At 37.3% G+C, this 13,533-nt stretch overlaps 1 protein-coding gene and 1 long non-coding RNA gene across 3 annotated transcripts in view; one reads left to right on the top strand and one right to left on the bottom strand.

Annotated features, from left to right (window-relative positions):
- LOC125965222 (uncharacterized) overlaps positions 1 to 13,533 on the top strand; it is a 420,463-nt gene that overhangs the window by 72,378 nt on the left and 334,552 nt on the right. The window lies entirely within an intron of this gene.
- The window catches only part of COPB1 (COPI coat complex subunit beta 1), a 32,695-nt gene continuing 22,419 nt past the window's right edge, over positions 3,258 to 13,533 (bottom strand). For both annotated transcript variants that reach the window (XM_049713793.1, XM_033404447.2), the window contains exons 15-22: positions 12,854 to 13,081; positions 12,510 to 12,689; positions 9,960 to 10,104; positions 8,828 to 8,947; positions 5,896 to 6,041; positions 5,193 to 5,282; positions 4,079 to 4,234; positions 3,258 to 3,604 (exon numbers count right to left, since the gene is read on the bottom strand). In XM_049713793.1, the coding sequence (XP_049569750.1) occupies positions 3,545 to 3,604; positions 4,079 to 4,234; positions 5,193 to 5,282; positions 5,896 to 6,041; positions 8,828 to 8,947; positions 9,960 to 10,104; positions 12,510 to 12,689; positions 12,854 to 13,081 (1,125 nt within the window). In that variant the 3' untranslated portion in view covers positions 3,258 to 3,544. The remainder of the gene's footprint in view (positions 3,605 to 4,078; positions 4,235 to 5,192; positions 5,283 to 5,895; positions 6,042 to 8,827; positions 8,948 to 9,959; positions 10,105 to 12,509; positions 12,690 to 12,853; positions 13,082 to 13,533) is intronic.

Raw genomic sequence — 13,533 nt, 5'->3', positions numbered from 1 at the left:
TTTTAAGTAAGTTTCTGGTGTTAAAAACAAAAACAGGGCTTCCCTGGTGGCGCAGTGGTTGAGAGTCCGCCTGCCGATGCAGGGGATGCGGGTTCGTGCCCCGGTCCGGGAGGATCCCACATGCGGCGGAGCGGCTGGGCCCGTGACCCATGGCCGCTGAGCCTGCGCGTCCGGAGCCTGTGCTCCGCAATGGGAGAGGCCACAACAGTGAGAGGCCCGCGTACCGCAAAAAAACAAACAAACAAAGTATTCAAGTAGTGTAAAATTAGGACCTAAATTCTGAGGGAGGTATGAAGATCATGTCAATAGGTTTCTGTCTTCTCTGCAGCGTAAGGAAGGAGAATGGGGAAAGAAATAGAATGAACACTTATTGATTAGCATCTATCATGTGCCAAACATTCATCATAAATACATTATATCATTTCACCCCTCACATCAATTCTATGAAGCAGACATTCTAAGCACCTCACAAATGAGGACATTGAGGCACAAAGAGATGAGGCAGTAGTGTCAATGAATTACTAATTGCAAGGCTTTCATGTTGGATATAAAACCCTGGCTTTATATCTGAGTTCAACTCTTAATATTAAGCCTTAATTGATAAGAAGTAATACCCTCTCTTATGACTGTAGTCATCATCTGTAAATGATGATATTAATAGTATTTGCCTGGTGAGAGTCATTGGGAGGATTCTATATGCCATGGAAAAAGCACTCAGGGTTATGCCTGGCACACGTAAGCACTCAATAAATCAGCTACTTACCATTGTCTTAGACCACACAGCAAGTAAGTTCAGACAGGACCGTACACTTTTCTGATTCTAAACTGAACTTCTGCACTATACCCGGCTACCTCTTCAGACTCCTGAGATTCCTGGGGGTGGAGAGTAGAGTTCGGGGCGGGGGGTGGGAACAGATAACATTGAGAGGGCAGTAAGGCAGGGAGCTGATATGCCTGACCCTACTTTGAGGACAGCACTCAGAACTGTTAGGGCAAAATAACTATAATTTTAAACCCAATCTTGGTTTAAGGGAAAGGCTATAAATAATTAGCTAAGGACATTTACCAGTGTGGAAGGCAAAGGTCACCAGTAGAACCACTTACTTTATCCAATACATAGCACAGATATTTCACACTTGATAATATTTGAATTTTAAAAAATATTTTGGTTTTCTTGTCTTTTTAGATATCCTGAAGTGAATTCCTCTGTCTCCTGTATTATTTATAAATCATATGGAAAAGTTTCTCACAGCTAGCAAAATATCACTAATATCAATCTCCTTGCTAATAAAAAATTATATTGTTTTTTCTCCTTATAAAAATACCTCTATAAACTCCAATCACTTCTAATCCCAAAATGAAAGTAACTGCATATGGCTCCCTCTAGTGTCAAGACAGCAAAATATAAGGGCCATTTAATTTTCTTGTAAGATTTAGTTTTTCATTCAATACATTTACATATTTAGCCCTTACTTGGTGCCAGATACTGTGTTTATTCTCTTACTAGACATCATGGTCCTAATTATATGATATTTTGTAATGTGAGCACATAAAATGTATTTTAGATCCCTATTAAAGGAGCAGTGTAAACAGCTTTTCTAAACAGTGCTGCTATCTCACTCAGTTTACATTTAGCAAGTGTACAAAGCTAATAAAATGCTAATGAAACAACTGTTTTAACTTTTTTCTCTTTGTTCTCCTTATTTACGAATTTAAGAAAATGGCAATGTGAGCCAATCTGATCCGAACAAAAATGGCCAGAATGTTAACCAGGGAATTTTCTGAGAGTATAAAAAGAGATATATTCCAGGACATACAGAGGCATACATCCTTGGGATTTAAAATGCAGTAATGGTTGATTGTGAATACAAAACCAAAATGTTTAATGTGCTAAGCTGCTTTTCCTGCCTTACATATTGTCAACAGGTGTTCTATGGAAAAAAGGATTCCCCGGTTATGTAAGATTAAGATATGCTGGGTTAAACCAAACTAATCTGCTCTCTTTACTCAAGTGCCTCTCAAAATTTTTAGTATGCTAATGTGCACAGTGAATCTCTGGTACAGGACAGTATAAAGCTTTTCCCAAAGTTACTTAACTATGGAATCCCTTTTCTCTCATAATATCTAATGACATCCAGGAAGCTATGCTCAGTGAACAGAACTTGGGAAATGATCTAATCCAAAGTTGCATCAGTTCCTCTGCTCTCATCACAAATCTCCAACCCTTGACTTTGCATCAAACTGATCCCCTTCCAGCATTCCTAGTATCTTGCCCATTTGGTAGCCACTGACTTTCCTTTCAGATCTCAGTGCTCTGGAATCTCAAATGCCCTATAGTCCTCTGGTTCTCTCTGATTAGAAAAGCAAGTGGCTTCAAAGTTTCTGACATCATACAAGGTATCAATCTCCTTCACACACCAAACAAATCATTCCATTCTCACTTAAGTGCTGAAATAGGAGATGCTGCTTTCACTCCTTCACAGACCTTATCTACGGACTCATCCTGAATGCAGCCTGAATCTTAGCTGGAAGACAAAGTATAATAGTTTAGTGTTCAGACTTAGCTAAAAGAGCAGACTACCTCAGTCATTCCCAAGGAAAGCAAGGGCCAAAAGAACAGCACAATCTGGCCCTAGGGAACTCAGCTCAGAAAGGCATTTGGAATCATATTGGGATGGTGCCCAGCCCTAGTGTAAAGTGAGGAAAAGGGGAGGAGGGAGTGAGGCATAGAGGCAACATGGAAACAGGACAGCTTTTTGAATCCTCCCAGTGCAGCTCAAGTAACTGGTTGGAATCAATTTAATTCCTAACAAACATAAAAGAATACCCAAAGCTAAAGGTGAATGATTAAAAAATCTATTTCAGATTATCTACTTTTCATTATGATTCAGGATAATTAATAGTGTGTTTATTTTAGTCAGAGTTCATAGTACTCTTTTAAAATGAAGATGGACCTGTTTTCTCAAGGTATTTGATACCATCTTCCTGGACCTAAATTTCAGAGAAAAGCCCTTTAGAACATGATAAGGCATTCTTACAGATGCTGATGTTAGAATATGAAATTAGTAAAAATCAGTCAAGTAAATCAAGGCCTATCTCATTTCATATCACCACATTTGTAAATTCTCTTAATAAAGTTCATATATTCACGACTCAAACAGCAATTTAAATTTATAACTAATTCATAACTAAATTAAATTTATAACTAATTCATAACTAAAACTATGTAATAACACATTTATTTATAAAACAAAAGATTTAGGAATAGATCTGTTTATTGTACTGTGAAAATGGTCTTGATACATGTGAGAAACATTATATACTTTGAGGACAACATTCAGAACTGTTAAGACAAAAGACAAACTATAATTTTAAAATCAATCTTGATTTAAGGGAAAGGCGATAAATTATTGGCTGGAATGCATTCAGCATGAACTCAGATTCTATATAACATAAAGCACAAAAGAGTACAAAATATGTTGGAGTCCAGTAAGCCCATACCTAAATTTTAACTGTAAAGCTGCGAGGACTTTTTTGTTTATTCTTATACACTAGTTTTCTTCTGAGACAAGTTGATTTTATCTCCAAGACTTAAGGCCATTCCCTATAAGAAAGAATGAAGATGTTTATAATTATTGAAACTATGTACAATCAGTAGGTTATTCTATCTTAACCAAGCCTCCATGCAATGATACCACATCAACAATGAAACCAAGGATGTACAAAAGAGACTCACTAAAACTTTACTTGGTTAAGTACTTTTAGTGCTAAATTTACAAATAGTCACCAGATTTGTAGCTTGGATTTCAAAAACCTCTGAAGAACCCATTTCACAAACACCCCATGGGAATTAATCTGATTTTAAGCAAACAAACAGAATGAGTGGCCCAAAAGGTGGGCTATTTTAATGAAGTAAAGTCATATTTCTATTCAAGGATACTACTATTATGAATATACATGCATCTAATGCATGAAACACTGGTACGACAGAGGATGCTACATATAGAAATAAAGAGACATAAATTATTTCTCTTTTTATTTAGTTCAGAGACCATCTCAAAAAAAAACCAACTGTTACCTGACTCTTTGCACGAATTCTTATGTGGCCAGTAACAGGGGCCTCTGGTCCCTGTTGAATCGGCTTCTCAATGCTGACATTTGCAAGTGCGTCTTCTCCAAATATGGAACGAGCATAGAGGTTGGCTGCCATAAAGCCACAGTAACCAGAAAGTGCCTGGAAGAAATTTGTGATGAATTCAATACTCTACCAGAGAACTACACATAAGCAAGACCAAATAGCACAGGAAAATTACCACTTAAAACAGGACTTATCATGTGGTAGTAGTTACATGACTGTGAATTTGTTGACCTCATAGAACTATAAATGTAAAGAGTGTGAGCTTTACTGCGTCTATATTATACCTCAAAAAAACTGATTTTAAAGAAATAGCACCTATTCTCATTTGTATTTATATGTTCTTTGTTTAGAGCTGTCTGCCTGCCTCCCATACCAGACCCTGAGCTCCATGAAGGAAGAGACTGTTTTTATTTTGTTCTTTATTGTACATCCAGCAGTTCGCAGAGTATTGGGCATATAATGTTTGTTGGAGTATTTGTTCAATAGACTAATATATGAATTAAAACCTACTTGTATGGCAGCATTCTTTTATGATTAAATCAATATTACGAAGTTAGCAGAAATTGTATAAAGAAAAACAAATTCCTGGGAATTCCCTGGCAGTCTTCACTTTTTGGTCGGTCTTTCTAGTCTTTTTTCATACATACACAAACATAGCAGAAAATCAAAGTACATTAACAGTTCCATACTTGAGCAGATATATTATGACCCACAATCAGAGCCAACAGAAGAGATCATGGACATTTTCTAATCCAGTATCGTGAACTATTGTGGAATAAGCCTTTAGCCAAAAGGGAGAAGACTGAAAAGAAAAACCAACGTGACTATTCAGTTGGGTCACTGCACTAGGAACAAGCAGATATTGTTCCTATTCCAGTAGAAAGCAGTAAGCAGATTCATACATTCTATGGGATAACTTCTTTTAGCTAGTCCAGAATGACACTGCTTTTCTCAGGCTAAATAATACCAAAATACACTAGAGGAAATACAAGAAAGCCAAGAATCGACCATCTTACTCTCTATCAGATTTAAGAAGTACAAGGGCAAATTTTACCTTCTCTGGAGTGAGGCATTTCATGTTGGTTGACTTTAATATGTGCTGTAAATAGTCATTTAAATCAACTATATTTGTGTTAACCGTCACCTGTACAGAGGGAGAGAAAAAAGTCGAGGTTATAGCTCTTACTGTAAGAAAGTTGTGAATTTCTTATCTTGGGGTTGAAAAGACAATCATTCGTATGTCATATTAGAATCTCCTTCCAAGTATTTAGGTGGAAAGGGTGGGCAACAAAAAGTGAATGACATCTACAAAATCCAACAAACTGTAGGCTGGTATTAGAACTTTCAGATACAGATAACTTCACAGACAATCAACATGCTGTATATAAAATATTTCTAATAAAAATCAAGGCTTACAGGAACAAAGTTCCCTAGCAGGCACTGACTTTGCAAAGCTTCTACTGGACACTGGATTCAATGGCAAGTTACTATTCATACAAACAAGGGATGGAACAATTGTTTATAATGTCTTGAACAATCAGATTAATTATAGAACTGTTACTCTCACCAATTTAAAACCGTAACTTAACCAAACCACTTGCATGCTTTCCAGTTAAAGCTAATTTGTAAGCACAGATATTGAAAGACTTTGCTTTTCACATCTGACACTTATTAGAGGGATTAATTTTATCAGAGAATCCCTCAACACTGGCCAAAAAGAAACATAAGGAGTTCAAGGAAATCTCCCAAGGACTAACTTTGTTCTCCCATTCAAATTCGGCCCACATCTGACGGAATTCAGCATCAGTGCAAGTTGCAGGTTGGATATAGTCCATGATGTCAATGTGAATATCACTGAGGACCACACAATTTCTGTCACTTGCTGCTCCAGAGACATCATAAACTGCAATATACACATATAAAAAGATCCCCAATCACCAAAGGCAAATTTTAATTTAAAATTTTTAATATTTCCAAATAACAACTATGACATTAGCAAATAGTTTTGATTATACAGTAGGCTCTATGTTTTACAAATTATTACCTATTTAATATGACGATCAATCCTATGTTATAGTATTATTATTTTCCATCTTATAGAGAAATAAAAACAAAGAGAACTTAATTAAGTGGCTCAAGGTCACAGAACTGGTTAAGTGGTGGAGGCCAGGATTCAAACTCAGTGAGTGCTTACATAGCAGTTGCAGTGTTAGACACTGTAGAAGGATACACAGGTAGTAGTGTTCTCATGCACATGCTTAACTAATATTTCTGGATGAATACTGCTGAGCCATAGTACGTAACGATACAAGACCTTTTCTTCTGTAACTGTTTCTTCCATGGTAGAAAGTCATAATCTGACTGGAGCCTACCTTTTATTTAGCCTGTTTTCTTGACATTCCCCCACCCTACTTTTGGAGAAAACTAAGGTTACCAAGAATAAGTTCCTTTAATTTTCAACCCCACCTCTAAAAATAAATGTATCTTTCTCTGAATCAACTTTCACCTACTTACCTTTCCTATCAGACAAGTACTGCCTCTGCTCTTCAAGGTTCATACTTGCTGCCATCTGTGATGCCTGCTTTGGTTCAGGACCTCATTCCATCAATCATTACCTCTTTCGTCTTTACCTTCATATTCTTTACTGACTTTCTTCCCTTATAGTTTATAAACATAGTCAAGGTCCTCTCATCGTCAAAAAAAAAATCTTCCCTCATCCTTTATTCCTCTTCTGGCTACTGCCCTCTCTCATTCTTATCAAAACCAAGGTCGTACACTCAGAGTGGCCTACACTCACTATCTTTATTTCTCCACGTCCTATGCAGTCTTCAACCCACCACCACTGCCCAAGACAGGTCATAAGAAACGTTTTATTATCACTGATTGTCAAATCCAAAGGGCCCTTCTCTTAGGGATCTTCTGCAGCTGCCGATACTTCTTCAGAATTTTTCCTTGCTTCTCTAACCACACTTCCTTTGCAGGCTTCTCCTTCTCTGACCAGCTTTCATACTACCCTGAATAAAAACTCCAAACAGCTCTTAATATTGCTGTTCTCTCGGATTCGGTTTTCAAATCTCCCTTCTTCTCACTCTTTATGCCTTCTTTGGGTGATTTCTTCCATTTCTATGGTTTTAAAACAAATATTCATCTCTACTTCAGACCTCTCGTTCAAGTTCCAGACTCATCTCAAACTACCCTTCAATAACTTAAGACACTTCATTACTTAACCTCAAGTTTAACTTATCATCTCTCTCAAATCTGTCCTTCTCTCCTATGTTCCGTTTTGGTGATTAACATAAACACCAACCCAAAATACCCCAGCAGGAAATCTGAGCGTTGCTCTAGCCACTTTCTCTTCAATCAGTAACCATGTCCTGGACATTCTATCTCCTTAAGTATCTATTATATTCAGCCCTTCTCTCCATCCCAGCCACTACTGTGTTGGTTCAAACTCTCCATCATCTCTCACCTGTGCTACTGCAAGTCTACTAGTTAATCTTCTTGCCTCTTCCAATCAGTCTTCTTTAGTGCTGCCACAGAAATATTTAATCATGTAACTCACTCACTAATAATTCCTCAATGGCTCCCCTCTATATCCAGGATAAAGTCCGAAATTCTTAGCATGACAAGTATAATATAGCTGCCACTAACCTTCCCAATCTCATTCTCTTCTACCACCACCCTCTAGCGCACTCTAAACTCCAGGTATATCAAACTACTTGCATTTGTTCTAACTGAATCTCTATCTGTAGACCATTTACTGATCTTTTAAAACCCCACTTGAACTTCAGCTCCTCCACAAAGCCTTTCCTTTACCTTTCCTCCCAACCCCCCACCACTCTGAGAGAACCGACCCAATCTCTTAATAGACTTCCACTTCACCCAGCACAGCCTTCTTTCATAGCACTTACTGTTATGTACTATACATATCTACTTCACATATCTATTTTCCCTTACTCAACTAGAAGCTATCTGAGGACAGAGATTTTTTTGTTCCTACCACAGAAATTGCTTTTCTTCTTTTCCTTTTGGTACGTGGGCCTCTCACTGCTGTGGCCTCTCCCGTTGTGGAGCACAGGCTCCGGACGCGCAGGCTCAGCGGCCATGGCTCACGGGCCCAGCCGCTCCGCAGCATGTGGGATCTTCCCGGACCGGGACACGAACCCGTGTCCCCTGCCTCGGCAGGCGGGCTCTCAACCACTGCGCCACCAAGGAAGCCCCAGAAATTGCTTTTTTAAAAAAGAAAGCTTATTGACTTAATACCTCTGTACAAGCTAATCCCTAGGTGGCCCGGCAACAAATGCCTATACACAGTTTGAGACTCAGTTCAAATCTTATCCTTTGATAACATACCTTCCTCCTTTATAAAGCCTTCTATACTGTTAGCATTTTCCCTCTATGATCCCAAAGCACATAGTATATAAACTAGCCATTATCACATTGTATTCTAATCTATTATTTATCTGTCTCCTCCTTTTGCTTGACAGTTTGAGGACAGTGACTCTATCTAATTCCTTTCTGTATATCCAGAACACGGTACAACACTGAATAGCATAGCAGATGCCCCATAAATGAATGAATGCATGAATGGATTCAAGTCCTGTCCTCAAGAAATGTCACACAGCTACTCATTACAGAAATTCTTTAATAAAGTATCCAAACATCACATGCTATAAAACAATTCCTTACCTATATTGCCAAAAATTATTCCATTTTCTGTTGACGCTACTTTCACATTAGCTTTAATATTTGCAAAGTCATGTGGAGCAAGAGTCAAAGGAGATGGCTTTTCCACAAGTTTCAGGTCCCCTGAAAAAAAATTTAGACATGGCTAAAAGGACATAAATATTAACCTCTCCAATCGTAAAACCTTAAAATGTATATAGCTCAATAGTTTCTAGCAAAACAAGGAACAAGAGAAGGGTTATGATTCAAATATAAGGACAAAATAAAGAAATCATTTAACACTATTATTCACATCAAAATGCACATTTTCTTTTAAAAGGTAATAGGCTTCTCAGAATAATTCTATATTTAATTCATGTGTGTGGGGGGGGCGGGGCGGGGGTACTCTGGGCATACTGCTTTATTTCAGTGAATGGATACAGACGTCTCAAAAGCTTAAGTCTTAAACTATACACTCCATTACAAAGATAAAACAATCTGAAGAAAGGACTGCAAATTCTTAGAAACAGTTCTTTATATAGGCCTCAAGCTATGCTGAGGAAGACAGGGCAGAACTGTTCTCCCTTGATTTCTTAAAGTCCCTTAACTCTTGTTTAAGCCATATGGAATTTCCTAGGGGCAGTGCACTGTTCCTGTATACAATTTATACTTTCCAACTTCAAAGCCATATGTATAAATGACCAGAGAAAAGTCTGATTCATGTGTCTATATAAAGAAGAAGAAAAAAAAATCTCACATTGCCAAATGTGATAATGATATATTACTTTGGCCACACATGGTATGTATTAGCAATGGGCTCAGAAAATACCTAGTTCTGTACTAAGGCAATTAAAACTTAAAACTACTTGGTAAATCTGTAACTTAAACAGCTCTTATTTAATCTAGAAAAACTGACATATGCTAGATTAAGCTCACTGAATACCAAGAACATAAGCATAAGAAAGTCAGTATCACAAAGGTTCAGAAAATTGGAGTAGAAGGAGACTAAATATAAAATGTAAAACTAAGACTTGATTCAAAATGTCACAAAGGGCTCAAGAGAATTCTTATACTAAGACTTGTGCACTTCTCTTAACAATCTGTCATAAAGATTTACTATGTAACAATATTTTTCTGTTATGGTAAATTTCCTCACCCAGAGTAGCTAACTCTAACGTGCAGTTCTGCAAGGTATCACTGGTTTGGTTCACAACAAGTACGTCCAGGACGATATCATACTGGTTGACATGAACATAAGCTTCTGCATATACAGGGTCTGAGAAACCTGTCAATTGGGTGACCTGTCAAACAAAAATAAAGATAATCAAATGACTGAGACAATTTTTTTTTTTTTTTTTTTTTTTTTTTTTGCGGTACGCGGGCCTCTCACTGTTGTGGCCTCACCCATCGCAGAGCACAGGCTCCGGACGCGCAGGCCCAGCGGCCATGGCCCACGGGCCCAGCCGCTCCGCTGCACGTGGGATCTTCCCTGACCAGGTCACAAACCCGTGTCCCCTGCATCGGCAGGCGGACTCTCAACCACTGCGCCACCAGGGAAGCCCGACTGAGACAATTTAACCAAACATATCCTAGCCAAATGACTAAGTCTGTTAGGTAATTAACAGATGTGCTTAGATTAGACCAGTCATTTGAAATGTATAATAAAATTGTTTTGTAATGTAGACATGGTAACTGAAACTTAGACATTAAAAATAACAGGTCCTACACTTTACAGCTCAGTAGTAGAAAGACATTAAATATGTTCAGCAAATGCATTAAACATTATCCTAACTTAGGAACTGAATAGATTTGCATACATTTTCAGTTAAATCCCTAAGCACCTAAACTCACTAGCTGTTACCCAAACTTAGGAAAAATAATTACAAGCAAGAAACACCTGTAATTCCACAAAGATAAATTTTTAGATGTTCCCCCACCAAAAAAAATCTTTAAAAAAAATCCAGAGTATATATAACACTTTAAAAATGTAATATTGTCACCAAAGACATAAGCAACAAAAGAAAAACATGGGTAAATTGGACTACATCAAAATTACAAACTTTTGTACATCAAAGGACACTATTAGCAGAGTGAAAAGACAACCCACAGAATGGGAGAAAATATCTGCAAATCATAAATCTGATAAGGGACTTGTATCCAGAATATATAAAGAAATCTTACAACTCAACACAAAGAAAACAACCAGCCAGATTAAAAAATATGCAAAGGACTTGAATAGACGTTTCTCCAAAGAAGATATATAAATGACCAATAAGCACACAAAAAGATGCCCAACATCACTAATCATTAGGGAAATGCAAATCAAAACCACAACAAGATATCACTTCACATCCACTAGGATGGTTACTACAAAAGAAATAAAAAGGAAGTGTTGGCAAGGATATGGAGAAATCAGAATCCTTCTGCATTGAAGGTTGGAATGTAAAACAGTGCAGCTGCTATGTAAAACAGTATAGTGGTCCTCAAAAAATTAAAGCAGAATCACTATGATCCACCAATTCCACTTCTGGGTTTAACCCAAAAGAAATGAAAGCAGAACCTCGAAGAGATATCTGAACGTCCACATTCATGGCAGAATTATTCACAACAGCCAAAGGTGGAAGCAACCGAAATGTCCATCAACAGATGAATGGATAAACAAAACGTGGTATATATTCACAGTGAAGTATACCCAGCCTTAAAGGGGAAAGAAATTCTGACACATGCTACAAAATGGATGAACCTTGAAGACATTAGGCTAAGTGAACTAAACCAATCACAAAAGGATAATACTGTATGGTTCCACATAAGGTACCTAGAATAGTCAAATTCATTGGGATAAAAAGTAGAATGTGGTTGCCAAGGGCTGAGGGAAGAAGGGAATGGGGAATTATTGTTTAATGGGTATAGAGTTTCAGCTTTGTAAGATGAAAAAAGTTCAGGGGATACAGACGGTGGTGATGGTTGCACAATAATGTGACTATACTTAATGCCACTGAACTGTACACTTAAATATAGTTAAGAGGGTAAATTTGATGTTATGTAAACTTTACCACAATTTTAAAAAATAAATTGAAAAATTTTATCACTGTAATATTGTCAATATCAATTCCCAATTCTAAGGGAGAAAAGTGTTTCAGTAGTTCCTATTCTGCCACTGATCTTATCTTGGTCAACAAAACCAATTTGAGAATGTTACTCATCTAATGGAGGAAGGATTAAACCAGATTTGTAAATTTAACATCTGAGTAGAGAGAGATTAGAACAATTTTCCTAATGAAACCCTATTCGGAACTCAATATATTAAGACTATAAAAGTGTAATTGTCCTGTTTAAAGTAGCAGGGGACAGGAGAAACTTGAGGGCAGGGTGTTGGGGAAGAGGCTAGTGCCTTGCCTTTTAAAAGTTTTAGTCAACCACTAAGGATGCCTCAGCGCTATGTTTCACTTTGTGGTAATTTGACACATAACTGGAACAAGTTAAAACTCATCTCTGCGACTTACAGTGCCATCATATAGTAAAGTATCAGGCTGCACCGAGTTTCAATTCATGTTTAATGAACCTATCAATCAGAGTAACTTGACAAAAACTGATGCTGTACTAGTTATTTTTCCTTTAAAAAACAGCAAGACCAACAACTTCCTGATTACTACTTTCTTAAGTAGCCAATTTAAATAACTCGCCAGTGTATCTGACATTTTGTTACCTTGTTAAGTTTAGATGCTAGGGGATCTGCTGCCTCTTTCCTCTGTGTGTTACCCATTGCTGCCAGCAAACTCAGCTGAAACTGATCTTCCTTGCAGTTCATTTCATTCTTAGCAGTTAGTTGCATGAAGGAAATGGGGTCATCAGGCTGTACTGTCACATTCCTCTTTTCAGATTCTTTCTGTGTTGAAAATACAATATACCATCTCTCTTTAATATGGAAAAAAAGATAGCTTTTTGTAGGCCTTCAACAGGGACAAGCCCTCACACATGAGGACCGAAAAACCAACAGCAACAACAATAAAACCAAAAAGCACTATTATGGCTTTATCATATATACCTTACCTTTTGGGATAATTTCTCTTCTTCAAGTTTAGCAGATAACATGTGAGAAAGGGACTGTCTGCATTCCTTATTGAAAATGTCATTCATTAAAGGTGAGCATTCAGATAAGACCTTGAGGCACAGGGAAATTCGATCTACATCATCATCTGTAATTGGCTTCTTAGGAAGAGAGGATTTTCCCAAATGCAGGATAGTGGCCATGAGCAACATGGCCTCAGCAACAAAAGACTAGATAAGGAAAGAAATGGCTTATTTATTGTCAGGCTTCTCCAAATGCAATGATGTCACTTTATTATAACTCACAATCCAAGAAATAAACCTAATTTTCACTTCACCTGAATAAGATTTCAAATATTTTAGATTTTATCTCCGTTTTTTTGCACCCTTTTCCCTCCTTTCTATTCTAACTGCCACCCTCTAAAATCTTCACTAACCCTTAACTGATAGACAGAAGTGGTTTTTAAACTATTTTCTCTTACTCTAACCCCTCACAGGCCAATGCTATCTTTTATCTTTCCGACTACGGAAAGTTAAAAGAATGATACACTTCACGGATTGTTAATATTCTGCCCTAATTGCTTTCTTACTCTACCTATATAGGTACACTTATTTTTTTGGCTTAACATATGAAAGTAAGAACCTTTTATTCATAAACATTTAGCATACATCTCTTAAGAATC

Source organism: Orcinus orca, chromosome 8 (genome assembly GCF_937001465.1).
Source record: "Orcinus orca chromosome 8, mOrcOrc1.1, whole genome shotgun sequence".
Taxonomy (NCBI): Eukaryota; Metazoa; Chordata; class Mammalia; order Artiodactyla; family Delphinidae; genus Orcinus; species Orcinus orca.
Note: the sequence above shows the minus strand (reverse complement) of the source record. Positions and strands in the feature narration are given on the sequence as shown.